Source organism: Myotis daubentonii, chromosome X, assembly GCF_963259705.1.
Source record: "Myotis daubentonii chromosome X, mMyoDau2.1, whole genome shotgun sequence".
In the NCBI taxonomy this organism is placed as follows: domain Eukaryota; kingdom Metazoa; phylum Chordata; class Mammalia; order Chiroptera; family Vespertilionidae; genus Myotis; species Myotis daubentonii.
The window spans coordinates 113,982,407-114,001,956 of record NC_081861.1 but is presented as its reverse complement, the minus strand read 5'-3'; the positions used below and the strand labels follow the sequence as shown (position 1 = coordinate 114,001,956).

Sequence of the window (19,550 nt, the reverse complement as noted above, 5' to 3'; positions counted from 1 at the left end):
CTCGGATGGGCGCAGAGTGCTCACGTGGCTGCTGCTCCTTGGATTGGGGCTGGCTGCACCTGCTGCTGTTCCTCAGATGGGGTGGGCTGCTCATGAGGCTGCCAATCTTTGGACAGGGGCAAGTTGCTTACAGAGCTACTCCTCCTTGTACTGGTGTGGTTACTTGCACAGCTGCTCCTCCTCAGATGGGGGATGGGCTGCTTGTGTGGCTGCTGCTTCTTGGGCGGGAGTGACCTGCATGTGCGGCTACTGCACCTTGGATGGGGGCGGGCTGCTCACCCAACTGCTGCTTGTCGTACAGATGTAGACTGCGTGTGGCTGCTGCTCCTTGGACTAGTGTGGGCTGTGCAGGGCTGCCGCTCCTCAGATGTGGTCGGTCTGTCTACTCGTGTTGCTGCCGCTCCTTCGACAGGGGCGAGTGGCTCGGGTGGCTGCTGTTCCTCGGGCCAGAGTGAGATGCACGTGGGGTTGCTGCTCCTCATACGAGGGCTGTCTGCTCACATGGCTGGTGCTCTTCAGATGGAGTATGGGCTGCTTGCCTGGCTGCTTCTCTTTGGGCGGGAGTGAGCTGCCTATGTGTATGCTCTTCAGATGGGGGCAGGCTGCTCACCCAACTGCTGCTTTCAGACAGGTGCAGGCTACATGTGTCTGCTGCTCCTAGGACCTATGTGGAATGTGCAGGCCAGCTTCCCTTTGGATGTGGGTGGTCCGTTTGTGTGGCTACTGCTCCTCAGACTGGGGCAGGGTGCTCAGGAAGCTACTGCTCCTTGAGTGGGAGAGGGCTGCTCACGGTGATGCAGTTCCTCATATGGGTATGGGCTGCCCACACCACTGCTGCTCCTCGTATGGATGGGGGCAGGCTGCTTGTGCAGCTTCTGCTCCTTGGATGGGGGCTGGTTTCACACACACTTACTGCTCCTCAGACAGGAGGAGGGTGTGGGCTGCACAGCTGCTGCTCCTCAGATGGGGGCTGGCTGCATGGAGCTGCCACTCCTCAATAGTGGGCAGGCTGCTAGTGAGGCTGCTGCTCCTCAGAACGGGCAGGCCGCTCACACAGATGCTGCTCCTTGGACAGGGGCAGGCCACATGAGGCTTCTGCTCTTAGGCCTGGGGCAGGCTGCTCACAGGGCTGCTGCTCCTTGGACAGGAGTGGGCTGCTCATGTCTGCTGCTTGTGTGGTTGCAGTGCCCTGGGCTAAGACGTTGGGCTGTTCAGAGGGGAGCATGCTTCAGAGCTCACAGGAGGCTGCACCCAGGGTGGCTGGAGACTCGTTAACCGTGGGACCATAGGCGAGGTAGCAGGTCCCTGGCAGGGGTGTCTGTAGAGTCCCAGGTGTTATCTGAGGGCACCCTGGGTGAGGGTGAGGCCTGGTTTCCAGTTACAGCAGCTCTCCCCTTAAAAGCACTAGGCCTCTGAGGACAAGCTGGCCTCCAGGAACTGCTTAAAATGGTAGTAGAGGCTGCCTAGTTAAGCGAGCCCGTTTAGCCTGACCCAAAGGTCTTGTGGGATCTATCTGTGCCTCACTCACATACACACACACACACATCCCATATGTCCACACACTCCTGTTTTGGTCCGTCACTGACTCACACTCTCTCCCTCATTGCTGCCTTCTTCCTGCCTCTGTAGTTGGGTTTGGCATGCTATTTACCAGTTTGTGGGTGTAGTTTCCTCTCCACGTGTCTGTTTATGAGGCTCACTCTCTAGCACCTTTCCGACATGATAAAATTCACCTCTACAAGACACAACACAAAGAGACCAAATCACAAATGCACTCACGACAAAAGTAACCCCACTATAAGTGACCACCTGAGAAAAGAGATTTAGGGGCGACAAAAGAGCATAAATGATATCAAAGAAAGTGAAAAAGATAAGAGAGAAAAGAAAAAGAAAGAAAAAGGAGATTACATATATATATATATATATATATATTAGTGGCCCGGTGCATGAAATTCATGCACGGGGGAGGGTGTGTTCCTCATCCTGGCCTACACCTTCTCTTATTTGGGACCCCTCGAAAAATGTCCTGCCAGTTTACAGGGATTGGGCCTAAACCAGTAGTTGGACATCCCTCTCATAATCTGGGACTGCTCTGACCATACTGCAGCCACCGCTACTGCCTCAGCCACTGCCTGCCCAAGATCCATAGCTGTGGGGAGAGGGCCCGTGCCCATGCCCCACAGAGAATCAGCTGGGAGGGAGTGCTGTACGCTGGCAGTGGGGCCAAGGACCGGTCCCTGGACCCCACCAAGTGGGCCCAGCTGCAGAGGAGCCTGGATATGAAGCTGGGCGAGCTAAGCAGCCAGAGTAGGAGCAAAAGGAGGGAGAAGGAGATGTGAGCTGGCCCTCACACCTTCCGGCCTTGTCTTTGCAAATGCGGGTGGGGCCAAGCGGCTGTCCCTGGTGCTTTCTGTGCATTATAGCTGCTCCGGTGATGTGACCAGGGCTGCATGAGCAAGCCAGGGGCCTCTGGGAGGGGGTGGGTCCTCGGGCCCAGCATGCCATGCCTTGCGCTGGGGTGGGGGTGGGCTGCAGTGGCTGTTCTATGGACCTTCTGGGGAGAGGTGCCCCAGGTCTCAGTTTTGCTGGCACCAGGGCCCACTGGGGCTCTCTGAGGTCCCTCGCCAACTGCCTTAAGAGAACCTTTAAGAGAGGTTCCAGGAGTCTGGGTTGAAGCCTGGCCTGCGCCCTGCCCTCCTGCCCTCGGATCGCCATGGCGATCGAGGGGTGCAGGCCCTCCCGCCCTTCAGTTGCCAAGGTGGGGGTCCGGGGTTGATGCCTGGCCTGCACCCTGCCCTCCCGCCCTTCCACCACCATGGTGGCGGTCCGCGGTTGCTGGCTGGCCTGCAACACGGCCCTCCCGCCCTCCGATCACCATGGCGGGGGTCCAGGGTTGCTGCCTGGCCTGCGCTCTGGCCCTCCCGCCCTTCAATTGCCATGGCGGGTCCGAGGTTGCCACCTGGCCTGCGCTCTGACCCTCCTGCCCTCGAATTCCCATGGCGATCAGGGCCACAGGCCAGCGGGCAACCCCAGCTTTCCAATGGCAATCACTGGCTAGGAGGTGGGGAAAGGCGGCCTTTGCCCAACCCCCAACTCTTGCCTGCTGCCTGGGTTGCCAATCACCATTCTTCAGTCCTTCCCCTTACACCTCTCATCATTGCAAGTATGCAAAATAACTGCCATCTTTGTTGGCGGTTACTGCCATCTTGGCTGTCAAATAATTTGCATATCTCACTGATTAGCCAATGGGAAGGGTAGCGGTCATACACCAATTACCATGTTTCTCTTTTATTAGATTATATATATATATATATATATATATATATATATATATATATATGAACACCACAGAACCAATAGATAAACAAAGAAAACAAAACAAAAGAAATAATAAATTAATAAATAATATAAAAACAAAACAAACAAACAAACAAAATATGAACACCAAACCCCCAGTAAAGTGGGTGGGGCAGAATCTCTCCATGCTGAGCTTATATATAGAAGATAAGGTTAAGAATTGGATGAATATGGGGAGGATCTCAGTTCAGTATAGACGAAGTAGAAAGGGGATGGGTGGATAAGAGGAAAGAGAATGAGAAAATATAATAATAAAATTAGAAAAACTTTGATTTCAAAAATGGTTTTAAAAATAGCAAATAAAATAGAGTGATGGAAAAATAATGTGAAAAGAAATAGAAAATAAAGCAACAAACAAAAAAAGAAAAAGAAAAAAGAGAGAGAGAGAACAAAGTAATAAAAAATAAAATAAAAATGAAAAAGTGAAGTGTTCCTTTGGCTGGCTTAACCTCCCATTCTTCTGTACTGCAGTTTTTCTCAGGTTCCGATTGTGGGGACTGAAAGTCTCTCTTTAATCCAGCCACTTTGGACTGGCAAGGACTATTTAGGGGTTTGTTTGTTTTTTAATCCTTTGTACCATTGATGGTGGAATCTGGGTGTGGCTGTATTGGTTGCCTGGATACTGGGGGGAGGGGCTATCTCTTCAGGACAAAATGGCTTCCCTGGTCCCAGGCTCAGTATGACTCAGCACCAAACTCACTGCCACTTCTCCTGGATCCCCCTCTCTCCCCAGATTCCACAATCCCGCACCTTCTCCCACACTCCAGCCACGGGTAAGTGCCTGTATAAGAAAGACCCTATGAACTAGGCTCTATGAAGAAAGGCACAAGCCACAGAGGCCAGGGAGGCTGTACCTCTGTGCACTCCTCTCCTGCAGGCACCCCTCAGCTTTCCTGATTGTGGACCCAGATCTAGAATTCCCTGGAGGGGGGAAAGGCTGCGCATCTGTGCACACTTCTCCTGCCTGCACCCCTCAGCCTTTCCTGATTGTGGACCCAGATCTAGAATTCCCTGGAGGGGGGAAAGGCTGCGCATCTGTGCACTCATCTCCTGCCGGCACCCCTCAGCCTTTCCTGACTGTGGACCCAGATCTAGAATCCCCTGCTGACCAGCAGTTCTGGTACCTTCTTTCCACTGCGCCTGTCCCAAGGAACATGGCCCAAGCCGGTGCCATGTGGATTCGCTCTGATCCTCAGTGATCATTGTCTGGCCAATTATCTTTCCCAGAGCCTTGTCTTTACCTTTCTCCCGGAGTCCTCTGCCTCTCCCAGCTTCAAACTGTCTTCCAGCTGAATCTCCTCTGCCAATTCTGGCTGGATGTTACTCATTTCAGCTGCTCCCCCTATCTGCTCTGGGACAAGGCACGGAACACATCTGTCTGTACCACCGCCATTTTGTCTCTCTCACTTGGTCTTTCAATGATTCTTATACACACCAAAATCTGACAATTACTTTTCACAAGCCCTGTGCCTTTTATAAGCCCAAAACTACTTTTAGTCTTTAAAAACCACAGTTTTGATTAATGGTATTATTCAACATAACCAAATTTGGAGAAAATTAAAATTCAGCATATACAAAATGAGAAAGGAAATATCAGAGGAGCCTGTGGACAAAATAATTCACTGAGATAATATATAAATAACTGGTAGGCCCACACGAAAATGGGGTCATGATAGAAAAGCTAAGAAGATACAAAATGTACACACATCCAAGTAACAGTAAAAAAAAAAAAAAGTAGAAAAGGAACCAAGTTGTTTATGCAAACACCACTCACCACTTCCTGGATCAAAGAAAAATGACATCATTATAGAGTGCAGAGAAATTACAACTGGCCTGTTCAATCAACAGGCAGCAACTGCCTTAGTATGAAGTGTTACTCCAAAAATGACTACTGCAGAACTGATAACCCAAAGCAACACCAACCAAGCAAATAAACAAATGCTCAAGCAAGGTGAAAGACTAACTGGAGCACCATATAATGAATGAGCAGGTGAAAAAGAGAATGAGAATAAACTATGAAAATCAATATGATGAAACTCACTGGTTAAATGATGCCTAAATAGTCCCAATTCTGACCAGAACTGCTCCAAACTATAGAGGACATGAGAAGAAAGGAAAAGACTACTGTGTGCCTCTTCCAACCCGCAGTTGCCTACCAAATTTACTGTAGACTTAACACTGGCTCAGGATACCATTTTCATACCCCAACAGATTCAGGTGGCCTGCAATCTTGCTCCTTCCCCCACCCACACAGTATGACCAACCCTTTTCATATACCCACTCACATTCACTCTGATTGAACTCACTTAGTCATTCTTCTGCTGGCATCAGCCCTCACTAAAGTTTACCAGCTGTGATGGTTAATTTTATGTGTAAACTTGGCTAGGCTATGGTACCTAGTTGTTTTGACTAGAAGTCGCAATGGTGTTTTTTAGGTGTGATTAACATGTAAATAAATAGGCTTTGAATAAAACAGATAATCCCTCTATAGCAGGGGTCCTCGAACTTTTTAAACAGGGGGCCAGTTCACTGTTCCTCAGACTGTTGGAGGGCTGGATTATAGTGTAAAAAAAAAACTATGAACAAATTCCTATGCACACTGCACATATCTTATTTTGAAGTAAAAAAATAAAACGGGAACAAATACAATATTTGTATTTGCATGTGGCCCGTGGGCCGTAGTTTGAGGACCCTTGCTCTATAGTGTGCATTAGCATCATCCAATCAGTTGAAGGCCTTAGGAGCAAAGGCTGAAAGCCTCCCCAAAGAAAGAATTATCAACTAGGCTGGTGTGTCTCAGTTGGTTAGTGTTGGCCCACGCACCAGACGGTCACAGGTTTGATTCTTAGTCAGGGCACGTGCCTGGGTTATGGGTCCCATGGATGTGTCTCTTTTCTATGGACATGTCCATTTACATTCCTTCCTCTCTAAAATCATTTTTTTAAAAGAATTACCTATGCCTATAGATTGCAAAATAGAAATTCTGTCTGAATTTCCAGTCTTTGGACTCACAACTACAATATGAACTTTTGCCTAAATTTCCACCCTGCTAAACTTCCCTGAAGATTTCTCACTTGCTCGCCCCCACAATCACATAAGCCAATTACTTAAATCAATCTCTCTCCCCCGCCTTTTCACTCTCTCCTTCTCCCACTCTTCTATGCTCTTATATTAATGGTCGACCTTACTATTGGGTCTGTTTCTCTGGAAAATCCTATACATTGCTCATTCTAATCATTTTTCTACCAGTAACACTATATCTTTTCTTATAATGAGACTAGAGGAATGGTACACGAAATTTGTGCATTTGGGCAGGTCCCTCAGCCCAACCTGCACACTCTTGCAGTCCAGGAGCCCTCGGCAGATGTCCAACTGATGGCTTAGGCAGGGAGCAGACCTAAACCATCATTCAGACGCCCTAAGCACTGCTGCAAGGGCAGTGAGGCTACCGCCACCAACTCTGCACTCGCCAGCCATGAGCCTGGCTTCTGGCTGAGCAGCACTCCCCATGTGGAAGCACACTGACCACCAGGGGGCAGCTCCTGCATTGAGCATCTGCCCCCTGTTGGTCAGGGCACATAAAAGTGACTGGTCCTTCTGCCATTTGGTTGATTTTTATATTAGCCTTTAATTATATAGGCTACTTGGCAGCTATTTTACAACTACTACAACTAATGACATTTTTTCTTAGCAAGGTATAATCCTATATAATAAAGAGCTAATATGCAAATGGTCATCACACCCTCACTCTGTGATGCCCTTACTCCATCACAATCCATCACCATGAGGCTGCATGCACAGTGGGCACACGTGGGTGGGTGAGGCTGTGTGTGCAGTGAGGCACATGTGGGTTGGCAGGGACTTGACACTACATGCTTGGCGCAGAAGCGGGTCCCAGCGGCTCCATGTGGCAAGGCCTGGGGGTCCCGCAGCTCCATGCAGCATGGAGGCGGGAACCCTGGTTCCAGCCTACCTCTTTGGGGCAATCCATCAAGGAGCCCCAGATGGGTGGGTGGGGCCTACCTCTTTTTTAAAAAATATATTTTATTGATTTTTCACAGAGAGGAAGGGAGAGGGGTAGAGAGTTAGAAACATCAATGAGAGAGAAACCTCGCTCAGCTGCCTCCTGCACACTCCCTACTGGGGATGTGCCCGCAACCAAGGTACATGCCCTTGACTAGAATTGAACCTGGGACCCTTGAGTCTGCAGGCCCATGCTCTATCCGCTGAGCCAAACCTGTTAGAGTAGCCTACCTCTTTGAGCCTGCTGACCCAAGGGTCCCAGGTTCAATTCCAGTCAAGGGCATGTACCTTGGTTGGGGGCACATCCCCAGTAAGGGGTGTGCAGGAAGCAGCTGATCAATGTTTCTCTCTCATCCTCTCATCGATGTTTCTAACTCTCTATCCCTCTACCTTCCTCTCTGTAAAAAAAAAAAAAAAATTCACTGAAGACACACATACAATCAGCTAAGATGCAGGTTCCCACTAATTTCTACTCTACCTGTCTCATGTCCAACATTGGAAGAGTGGGCAAAAGTATTCAATATTAGTATTGTCTATAAATTATGTCAATCTAACCTTAATTGTGAAATGTAGGTTACCAATTTTTGATAATAACTAGAGGCCTGGTGCACAGAAATTTGTGCACTGGGGGGTGGGGCGGGTCCTTCAGCCCGGCCTGTGCTCTCTCTCAGTCTGGGACCCCTTGGGAGATAACGACCTGCTGGCTTATGCCTGCTCCAGGGTGGCAGAGGGAAGGCCCAAATCCTAGGTGCAGTCCCAGGTTGGGCTCAGAGCAGAGCCAATTGGGGAGTTGCGGCGCCACCTCCTGTCATGCACAGAGCAGGGCGGATTGGGAGGTTGTGATGCCACCCTCAGTCACGCTCAGGGTAGGGCTGATTGGGGGGTTGGGGCACCACCCCCTGTCACACTCAAGGCAGAGTCCATGGGGAGGTTGTGTCGCCACACCCTGTCACGCACAGAGCAGGGCCAATCAGGGGGTTGGGGCGCTGCCCCCTGTCACACACAGAGCAGGGCCAATCAGGGGGTTGGGGAGCTCCCCCCCCCCGTCATGCACTGAGCAGGGCCAATCAGGGGGTTGGGGAGCTCCCCCCCATCACACACAGAGCAGGGCCAATCAGGGGGTTGGGGAGCTCCCCCCGATCAAGCACAGAGCAGGGCCAATCAGGGGGTTGGGGAGCTCCCTCCTGTCATGGACATAGCATGGCCCATCATGGGGTTGAGGAGCTCCCCCCTGTCACTCGCAGAGTAGGGCCGATAGGGGAGTTGGCACACTGCCCCCTGTCACACAAGGAGCAGGGCGGATCAGGGGGTTGGGGCGCTGCCACTCTCACACTCAGGGCAGGGCCGATGGGGAGGTTATGGCTCTACCCCATCACACACAGAGCAGGGCCCATGGGTGGGAGGGGGCGCCGCCCTCTATCACCCACAGAGCAGGGCTGATCAGTGGGTTGGGGAGCCTTCCCCTGTCAGGAACAGAGCAGGGCCGATAGTGAGGTTGTGGCCCCACCCCTTGTCACACACAGAACCGCAGGGCCATCAGGGGGTTTGGACGCTGCCCCCTGTCATGCTGATCCCGGTGCTAGGAGGCCTCGTGGCTCCGCTGGTCCCAGTGCTGGGAGGCATATTACCCTTTTACTATATAGACTAGAGGTCTGGTGCATGGGTGGGGGCTGGCTGGTTTTCCCTGAAGGGTGTCCTGGATCAGGGTTGGGGTCCCCACTGGGGTGCCTGGCCAGCCTGGATGAGGGGATGATGGCTGTTTGCAACTGGTCACACACCCTTCAGGGTCGGGGTCCCCACTGGGGTGCCTGGCCAGTCTGGGTGAGGGGCTGAGGGTTGTTTTCAGGCTGGGACTGAAGCTCCCAACTGCTCCTTTTTTTCTTTTTATTCTGTGCCGGCTTTAGCACGGGGGCTCCAGCTCTTAGGCCTCCGCTCCTGAAAGCAGGTATCTGGATTATTTTGGTTATCAAACTATGTATCAACTCCAGCTCTGAGATCCCAGCTCACTGAAAGCTGGTTTCTGGAGTTTTGTTTAGCGTTTGTATTTGTTACAATGTTTGAAACTGCAGGCTCAGAGTCTTGCAGTGGCCGGCGGGGAACGTTGGAGTCCTCCGTCACTGAAGCAAGCAAGCCTCATGTTAGTTTCAAGCTGCCTGGCTGCCGGCCGCCGTTGTGGCTGACAGTTAATTAGCATATTGCCCGGAGTAGCTAATGGGAAGGGTAGCAGTCGTACGCCAATTACCATGTTTCTCTTTTATTAGTGTAGATAATATCTCTTCTGAATGCTATATAATAAAAGGCAAATCCACCTTACAGCAGAACAAGCGGTTGTTATGACACATACTGACCACAAGGGGGAAGATGATCAACACAGGAGTTGCCCCGTGGTGGTCATTGTGTTGCTCAGCGGGAGTGTTGCTCAGCCAGGAGCCAGGCTCATGGATGGTGAGGACAGCGGCAGTGGCTAGAGCCTCTCCTGCCTCCATAGCATCGCTAAGAATGTCTGACTGGGAGCAAGCCTATGCCATCAGTTGGACATCCCCCAAAGGCTCCCAAACTGAAAGAGGGTGCAGACTGAGCTGAGGGAAGCCTCCCCCCCCCACAAGTGCACGAATTTCATTCACCAGTCCTGTAGTAATTTATAATATGCATTCGTATCACATTCCACATTAAGGTCCAAACCTCTGTTAATAACATTGACTAAATAGTTTAGTTAATAACATTAGCAATCAAAACTTTATCTGAACATGCAAATGGATGTATTTGATACGCACATACACACACCATGGTTTTCTAAGACGTTATTGAACTTATCACAAAATATAAATTGAATTATTTTATAAAAATAGTTCTAACGTTATATTATTACCTACTTTCTCTTGTTCATTTAACCCAACAGAACTCCTTTGCAAGAAGATAGCCTAAGGAATATTCTACATTATCTAGCTATGAAACAGTTTTATAAAACCAAGTGTCTCATACATTTACTCCAATGAAGTGGTTCAATTTAGAATGTAATCTAAACAAATATATTTAATAGCATAGCCAGGAAAATCACCAACATGTATATACATAAAAGCCTAAGTGACCAAACAACCAGTCGACTGGTTGCTATGATGCACACTGACCACTAGAGGGCAGAACGCTCAACTCAGGAGCTGCCCCCTGGTAGTCAGTGTGCTTTCACAGGGGGAGTGCCGCTCAGCTGACCTACGGGTGCCAGATGCAGGGATTATGGCTGGCGAGTGCTGCTGTGGTGGTGCAAGCCTCTCCCAATTGGGTCTGACTGGGCATGAGCCAGCACAGCACAGGCACAGTGGGGCCAAGATGAGCGGGGGCAGCAGGCAGGAGCGACAGGCTGCATTGGACTGCCAATTTCGGCTCAATCTCCGAAGGCCATGCCAAGGGAACCCCACTGCAGGGGTCCTCTGGTGGTTTATAAAACAATATCTGTGAGAGAAAAGGAAGTGGCTTCTTGATTCTGCATGGAATCTTCTTAATTTGTATTTCTACTTCTCTTCCTACATTTGTAACAACTGAATAAACTGAGAATGTTGTTTCTTCTTGTAGCTATAATCACTCTAGACCTGTGGTCAGCAAACTGTAGCACGCGAGCTACATGCGGCTCTTTGGCCCCATGAGTGTGGCTCTTCTTAAGCCTTAGGGGTACCTTAATTAAGTTAATAACAATGTACCTACCTATATAGTTTAAGTTTTAAAAATTTGGCTCTCAAAAGAAATTTCAATTGTTGTACTGTTGATATTTGGCTCTGTTGACTAATGAGTTTGCCGACCACTGCGACAAAATGATTAGCTAAAATACACTGATATGATCAATATATTTATCAATTAATAGTGAAAAAGGCCCTAGCTAGTTTCACTCAATGGATAGAGTGTTGGCCTGAGGACTGAAGGGTCCCGAGTCAGATTCCAGTCAAGGACATGTACCTCCATCCTGGCCCAGGTCAGGGCGTGTGCAGGAGGCAACCATGAGGTGCCTCTCTCACATTGATGTTTCTCTCTCTGTCTCTCCCCATCCCTTTCACTCTCACTCAAAATCAATGAAAAAAATCCTCAGGTAACAATTATCAAAAAACAAAACAAAGCAAAACAAAACAAAAACCAACAACAGTGAAACAGGAATTGATTTTTATAATTTGAGGTATTCTGTACCTTGATTCATTTATATGCTATTGTTTCTCTAAAAATTAGGGATTATTAATGTGGAAAGAAAAAAGAATTATGGGGAAAGGGCCACATAGGGACATATGCATTCTTCTACAGCATAATTGAGAAATACATTTGATTAAGGACCAAAGTGAAGAATTGGTGGGTGTTGGGAGGACAAAAGCATTGATAATTGATAGAGACCTGGTGAAAAAGAGAAGCAATTATAAATTATTTTGGACATCTTACTGACAGTTATCATTCTTGGTTTTAATCCTTGAGAGTTAAGATGAACTACGTCTCAATAGCTACATGTACGAGAAAATAATATTCCCTGCCACCAGAAGCTGCTCTGAGCACAGCTTCCCCCTTTACTCCAAGCCAGCGGCTATATACACACAAATGACCAAAAGGAGGGTATTATCTTTCAAGAATTCTTTTCACTCATTCTCTTTCCCTCAATTTCTAGTTTCACAAGCCTCTTCCCTTCAAGTGGGCTACTTGTGGACTCACCAAATACACCAATTACTCCATAACTTATCTTTGATCCATGTCCTCCAAGGGATGAAGGAATGTTAGGTTTTGTCTTTGCACTCAATCCCTCTTCTTATTGTGTGTGTGTGTGTGTGTGTGTGTGTGTGTGTACTCACACACATACCTATACTGTATAAATTCATACCACAATCAATGGTTTGAAAGAATCAACACTTTTCTGGCTAGGCAACATCAAGGGATAACATTACTAATAGAGAAGCAAGTCATACAGCTCACAGTACTTACTGATTAATGAACCTTTCTTCATGAATTGTTTGTCATATAAGAAATCAGAACTTGAGAGCACCATCCACAAAAGCCAAAGCAAAATCTTAATATTCTACCTAAAGAATATTGCCCTGGCCAGTGTTGCTCGATGATTGGAGAGTTGGCCTGCACACCAAGGGGTCACAGGTACAATTCCCAGTCAAGGGCACCTACCCGGGTTGCAGGTTTGATTCTCCGCCCCTGTCTGGGCTCCTGTGGAAAGGAACCAATTTATGTGTCTCTCTCACACTGAAGTCTTTCTCTCTTTCCCTCTCTCTCTCCCTCTCCCTTCCACTCTCCTAGAAATCAACAGAAAGGTATCTTCAGGTGAAGATTAACAACAACAACAACAAAAGAGTATGGCCCAACTCATTTATTGACCTGAAATAAGTGAGGTTTAAAACCATTTTGGCAGAAACCTATTAAATAATCATATATTTTCTAGGAATTTGAAACTCCCTAAATATGGTTAGCTGACCTTATATATTCAGAGATTTTTTTTTAATGGCAAAAGCCTTCAAGGAAATAAACCAAAAAGACACTGTTTTCAAAGTATGAGCAAAAACTGAAGAATGAAAAGCTCAGAGGGAAGGTAAGAAATGTGAGTAACACACAGGAAACACTATACAAAACTTAATTTTATATAAATTGTGTTTTTCACTGAGTTTTAACATTGGCTAGTGAGGTAATTATGTTTTTATGAATGAGGAAGTCAGCAAGTAAGCAATCGAGAGTTTAGAAGAAAAGTTTAGGCAATTAAAAATGAGAGAAAATTACTCATGTCAAAACATGAAGGAAAGTGCATAAAACATAAGCTTATTCTATTAACTCTCTGGGTCAATATGAGAGTAAGGCATGGAATCATAGAAAAATGTTCAAAGGATTATGGTTTTTACTTAACGTGTTTGAAAAAACATACACTTGATTTTAGTGCAACATAAATCTACAGCTTCAACCAAGACATTTTGGATCTTTAATTTTACCTAGCATCATTACACCAAATATATTTTCCCTAAACATAATTGTTATGTAGGAAAAAGTATTAGAACTTCTGTAGCAACCTCTGTATCTACGACAATAGGAAATATATAACATAAAATGTTATTGACTGCATGAGTATTTTAAAACATGTATTAATGTGCATTCTATTTTCACCTCATTAACAATTATTTTTATATAGGTACCATATATATTCTCTTGGTGCAAAGTGAACTTAAACAGACTCTTGAAGACATGCAATTAAAGTCAATGTCTGCTGTGATCATTGAGCACAAAGCTGGGTGTACCTTAGGCCCTGGGGGAAGTGGGCCTAAGCTGTCAGTAGGACATCCTCTGAGGACTCCCAGACTGTGAGAGGGCACAAGCCTGGCTGAGGGACCGCCCTCCCCCCACCGCCAAGTTTATGAATTTTCATGCACCGGGCCTCTAGTAAAGGATACACATAAACCGATGAACCAACATATATCTAGAGACAGAGAAGCATCGATCAGATGCTCAAACCTCAGAGGGAAGGCAGGAGGGAGGGTGGAGCTAAGGGGGAAAGATCAACCAAAGGACTTGGATGCATGCATATAAGCCTAACCAATGGACACAGACACCAGGGGGAGGGGGGGAGGGCATGAGAGGGGGGAAGAGGGAAAATGGGGAGATAAGGACACATTTGTAATACTTTAATAAAGGAAAAAAATTCCAATAAATGCTTAGCCCTATATTCATTATGTGTTCATATTTAGTTTTATATTTCTCATTAAAGAAAACCTTGAAGGAATGCCTTTGTTTATACATATGTATATTTCCTTCATGGAATTTTGAGGTCCCAGCCAATGCTTGTTTATTACTTTCACTTGGAAAACTGAGTTTTTAAACATTAGGTAGACTAAAAGTATAAGGATAAATTATTTAATAATCTTGGAACATAATGATAAATAGTCTACAAAATTAAGATTTGTTTTATTTAAATAGATCCTTATAGTGAGATCTGCAATGAAATCTCCCAAGGGAATTTTGAAAGTCTACAATTATATTAAAACTAAACAATGGTGTAGGAAATATAGATTAAATTTTTACTTCATTGAGAAACTGATCATGTAGTTCTTTTCTACATCTAATGTATGATTCTATCATTACAATCAAATTATCAAATAGACATGTTATTCAATTATTTTAAAGATTCAACAATTAAATGTATCTGAACTGATTGGATAAGTTTTCATTGTGACATTTAATACTTGATCCTTTCTTTTCTTCATAAACACTGATTATAAAGTAGCATAAGCTTCCACCCTGGCTGGTGTGGTTCAGTTGGTTGGAGTGTTGTCCCGTGCACTGAAAGGTCATGGGTTCAATTCCTGGTCAGGGCACGTACCTCGGTTGCAGGTTTGCTCTCAGCTTGGGGAGCATATGAGAGATAACCAATTGATGTACTTTCTCTCACATCAGTGTTTCTCTCTCTCTCTCTTTCTCCCTCATCCTCTCTCTAAAGTCAATAGAAACATTTTAGGTGAAATTTTAAAGATAAACAAGTAAGTAAGTAAATAAATAAATGTTAAAAATAGCATAAGCTTCCAAAGAGAAATAGACACTTCAAAAAAGGTATCAATCAAAAGCCTTGGTATAATACTTTAATTGAAAATAGGGCCTTTATTCATAACTTTAAATCCATCTGAGAACACTTATGATATTCTGTTATTCTATCTTGTACCTTGAGAAGAGAGACTAAATTGGATTCTTCTGTGTATTTCCAAAATCATACTGTCCAACATACATTTGCAGTATATAAATGCTTGTTGAATTAATGCATAAATAAGTTATAAATACCTAGGTTCGTCTTATGTGTTTCACTCTAATGTCTTTGACTTCTAATGTATTTACTATTTTTAAATTTCCATATCCTATCTAATAAAAGAGAAACATGGTAATTAGCGTACGTCAGCTACCCTTCCCATTGGCTAATCAGAGCAATATGCAAATTAACTGCCAGCCAAGATGGCGGCCGGCAGCCAGTCAGCTTGAAACTAACATGAGGCTTGCTTGCTTCAGTGACAGAGGACTCCAACATTCCCCGCCTGCTGCAGGCCTCTGAGCAGCAACTCTAAGCAACTATGTAACAAATATAGAAGCTAAACCAATCCCCAGAAACCTGCTTTAGTCCGCCGGGCTTCAGCCAGCAGGATCGCAACATTGTAAGCAAAGGCCAGAAACCTACTTTCAGCTGCGGAGGCCTAAGAGCTGGAGCCAAGCCTCAAAGCTAAAGCTGGCCCAGAATAAAAAAAGAAAAAGAAAAAAGGAGCGGTTGGGAGCTTCAGTCAACCCCAGCCTGAAAACAGCCCTCAGCCCCTCACCCAGACTGGCCAGGCACCCCAGTGGGGACCCCCACCCTGAAGGGTGTGTGATCAGCTGCAAACAGCCATCATCCCCTCACCCAGGCTGGCCAGGCACCCCAGTGGGGACCCCCACTCTGATCCAGGACACCCTTCAGGGCAAACCAGCCAGCACCCACCCATGCACCAGGCCTCTACAGTATAAAGTAAAAGGGTAATATGATCCCAGCACCGGGCTCAGCAGAGCCAAGAGGCCTCCCTGCACCAGGATCAGTGTGACAGGGGGCTGCGACCAAACCCCCTGATTGTCCTGCGGTTCTGTGTGTGAGGGGGGGGGGGCCACAACCTCCCTATCCATCGTGCTCTGTTTGTGACAGAGGAAGGCTTCCCAACCCCCTGACCAGCCCTGCTCTGTGCCTGATAGGGGGGAGCTCCCCGACCCCCTGATTGGCCTGCAGCTCTGTGTGTGACAGGATGTGGCGCCCCAACCCTCCGCCCTCCACGGGCCCTGCTCTATGTGTGATGGGGTAGAGCCATAACCTCCCCATCGGCCCTGCCCTGAGTGTGAGAGTGGCGGCGCCCCAAACCCCTGATCGGCCCTGCTCTGTGGGTGATAGAGGGTGGCGTCCCAACCCCCTGATCGACCCTGCTCTGTGCATGACAAGGGGCAGTGCCCCAACTCCCCAATCGGCCCTGCTCTGAGCCTGACCAGGGGCTGCACCTAGCGATTGTGCCTGCCCTCTGTCATCCGGGAGCAGGCCTAAGCCAGCAGGTGGTTATCTCCCATGGGGTCCCAGACTGCGAGAGGGCACAGGACGGGCTGAGGGACTCCCCTCCCACCCCCCCACCCCCAGTGCACAAATTTTTGTGCACCGGGCCTCTAGTCCATATATAATTTCTTGTGTGTATTTACTTGGGACAATAGGGGAAAAATGCCAGTTTTATGTTTCTTTTTGTTTGGATCTGTTTCTGCACTAGAATACAAATCCCAGAGCCTTAGTCTATGTCTCCTGGCTACTAATATACGCCCAAATTCTAGATCATTTTAGATAATAAATATTTGTTGGATGAGTGAAGGAAGGAAGGAAGGAAGGAAGGAAGGAAGGAAGGAAGGAAGGAAGGAAGGAAAGGCAAATTGAGATCAGTGGTGTCCCCAGCCACGGTGGCTTATTCCCTAGAACGCCACTGAGAGCGTAAAGTACAAATGAGGTTGGAGGGGATGAATACATCCCCATAACCAAGTGCTTTCTCTGCGAATGCAGCTAATTTTATTATTTCTTGCCAGAGAAAACTGAAGTCTGTACTTACGCAAGAGGAAAAAAATCGGCAAACGAGGTGAAATGGTGAGCAAATCCAGGATGTCAGCGTTGAGACCACGGGAACTGTCCCCGTTGGGGCAGACAGGGCGGGAGGAATGGGTGTGTGGGCTGTGTTGAGCGAGGGAGAGGAGACAGAGTAAAGGGGGGGAAGGCAAGTTCACAGGAGGGAAGATGGGAGGCGGAGAGTCTGTGAGGCTGTGGAGGCCGGGCTCTGCCGGCAGAGAGGGGGGCCTTGATGGTGAACAGGAGGAAGTGGAGGTCGCTGGCGTCACCAGGCCGAGGACCCGGGTCAGGCTGTGGGAACTGTGGGTGCCGACGCTGATGTCATACCGATGAAGCTTTGGGATTCATGCTGAGGCAACAAGGATTCCCCAAAAGGGCTGGGCGGCGGTTAAGGAAACACCCCATCAGGACCACAGACACACAAGTTGCTCCGAGAAACCAAGTGCGGTTGACGTCCTGGCAGTGGTCGCACTTGTCCTCATGGGTCACACTTTAAAATGCCAGGAAGGCCAGGGCCCAGCATGAGACGGGCATGGAATCCAGAGAATGTCGGCGCTGCCCACCTGCTCGGGCCCCCCTCACGCCCCCCTGTGAGGGCCCCCCGCCCCTCCCCCAGGCCCTGAGTAACGGTCACTGCTTCCGGTCCCCTCAGAGCCAACCGCCACCGCCAGCGGCCCGCAGCCTCCCGCGTGTCCTGTCGCTGCGTCCGCCTGTCCCCGGTGCCGGGCCCTCACCCAGGACCTTCCGAGACCCCAGCCGCCTGACTCCGGTTTCCTGCCCGCACCCAGGACCTTCCGAGACCCCAGCCGCCTGACTCCGGTGCCCTGCCCGCACCCAGGACCTTCCGAGACCCCAGCCACCTGTCTCCGGTGCCCTGCCCTCACCCGGGACCTTCCAAGACCCCAGCCGCCTGACTCCGGTGCCCTGCCCTCACCCAGGACCTTCCGAGACCCCAGCTGCCTGTCTCCGGTGCCCTGCCCTCACCCAGGACCTCCGAGACCCCAGCCGCCTGCACCTGTGACCTTCCGACCTCCTCCACTCCGCCTCGGCCTCTGACCACTCCTGTGCCTGCAGACATGGCCACTCCTCCGCCCTCCTCTGAGCGCCAGGGCTACCATCCAGACTGCGAGGCCGCCATCAACCAGCAGATCGGCCTGGAGCTCTACGCGGCCTCTTTGTACACCTCCATCGCCGGCTACTTCCAGAGCCGGGCCTGGCAGCAGGGCTCCCAGTACTTCCAGAAGCGGGCCCTCAAGAAGAGGGAGCAGGCGGAGCGGCTGGTGTGGCTGCAGAGCCAGCGCGGGGGCCGGGTTCTGCTGCAGGTCGTCCCCCGGCCGCAGCAGCACGTGTGGGACAGCAGCCTGATGGCCCTGGAGCAGGCCCTGCTCATGGCGAAGAGAGTGGACCAGGGCCTGTGGCACCTGCACCGCCTGGCCACCCACCGGGGGGACGCCCACCTGTGCGAGTTCCTGGAGAGCCACTGCCTGCACCCACAGGCCGCCTTCCTCCAGGAGCTGGGCAGCCACATCAGCCAGCTGCGCCAGATGCAGGCCCCCGAGTCCGGCCTAGAGGAGGACCTGCTCCACAAGCTCACCCTGGGCGACTGAGAGGAGCACTGACCAGGACTGCCTTCCCGAGAGCCGTGGGGGCCTCCCTGCCCCGTGCCCGGATGCCCATGGCCATATTGCCCATGCAAAACGGGCACCTCAGTTCCATGTTCAAGGTTCGCTGTCTCTTCAAACAAAGTCATTGGTTCTTAAATAAATAAAGGTCTTTCTCTGATTCCTGTGTGCAAATCCCTCACATTTCAATTTTAAAACCGGTATCCAGGAGTCTCCACCGAGGTCTCAATTAGTGCAGCTCGGGACCCTGGATGGAGGAGGGAGGGAGGGATTTCATAGGATCCTGATGGAGGGAGGAGGGAGGAGGGATTCCATAGGACCCTGATGGAGGGAGAAGGGAGGAGGGATTCCATAGGATCCTGATGGAGGGAGGAGGGATTCCATAGGACCCTGATGGAGGGAGGAGGGAAGGATTCCATAGGATCCTGATGGAGGGAGGAGGGAGGAGGGAGTAGGGAGGAGGGATTCCATAGGACCATAATGGAGGGAGGAGGGAGGAGTGATTCCATAGGACCCTGATGGAGGGAGGAGGGAGGAGGGAGGAGGGATTCCATAGGACCCTGGATGGAGGGAGGAGGGATTCCATACGACCCTGATGGAGGGAGGGAGGAGGGATACCATGAGACACTGATGGAGGGAGGAGGGATTCCATAGGATCCCGGATTGAAAGAGAGATGGGGATGCCATAGGATCCTGATGGAGGGTGAGAAGGAGGTGGGATTCCATAGGACCCTGATATAGGGAGGGAGGAGGGATTCCATAGGACCCTGATTATTAGGGAGGAGGGATTCCATTGGACCCTGATGGAGGGAGGAGATATTCTATAGGACCCTTAATGGAGGAGGGAGGAGGGATTCCGTAGGACCCTGCATGGAGTAGGAGGTATTCCGTGGGACCCTGCATGGAGGAGGAGTTATTTCAAGTGAAACTGGATGGAG

At 49.1% G+C, this 19,550-nt stretch overlaps 1 protein-coding gene across 1 annotated transcript; it reads left to right on the top strand.

Moving 5' to 3' along the window:
• The first annotated feature begins 18,066 nt into the window (after positions 1–18,066).
• On the top strand, positions 18,067–18,597 carry LOC132223660 (ferritin heavy chain-like). The gene has a single exon (XM_059678725.1). The coding sequence runs from the start codon at positions 18,067–18,069 to the stop codon at positions 18,595–18,597; it is 531 nt and encodes a 176-aa protein (XP_059534708.1).
• Positions 18,598–19,550: the final 953 nt, after the last annotated feature.

Coding starts and splice junctions, on each gene's coding strand:
- LOC132223660 (XM_059678725.1), top strand. CDS start 18,067: ATGGCCACTCCTCCGCCCTCCTCTGAGCGCCAGGGCTACCATCCAGAC.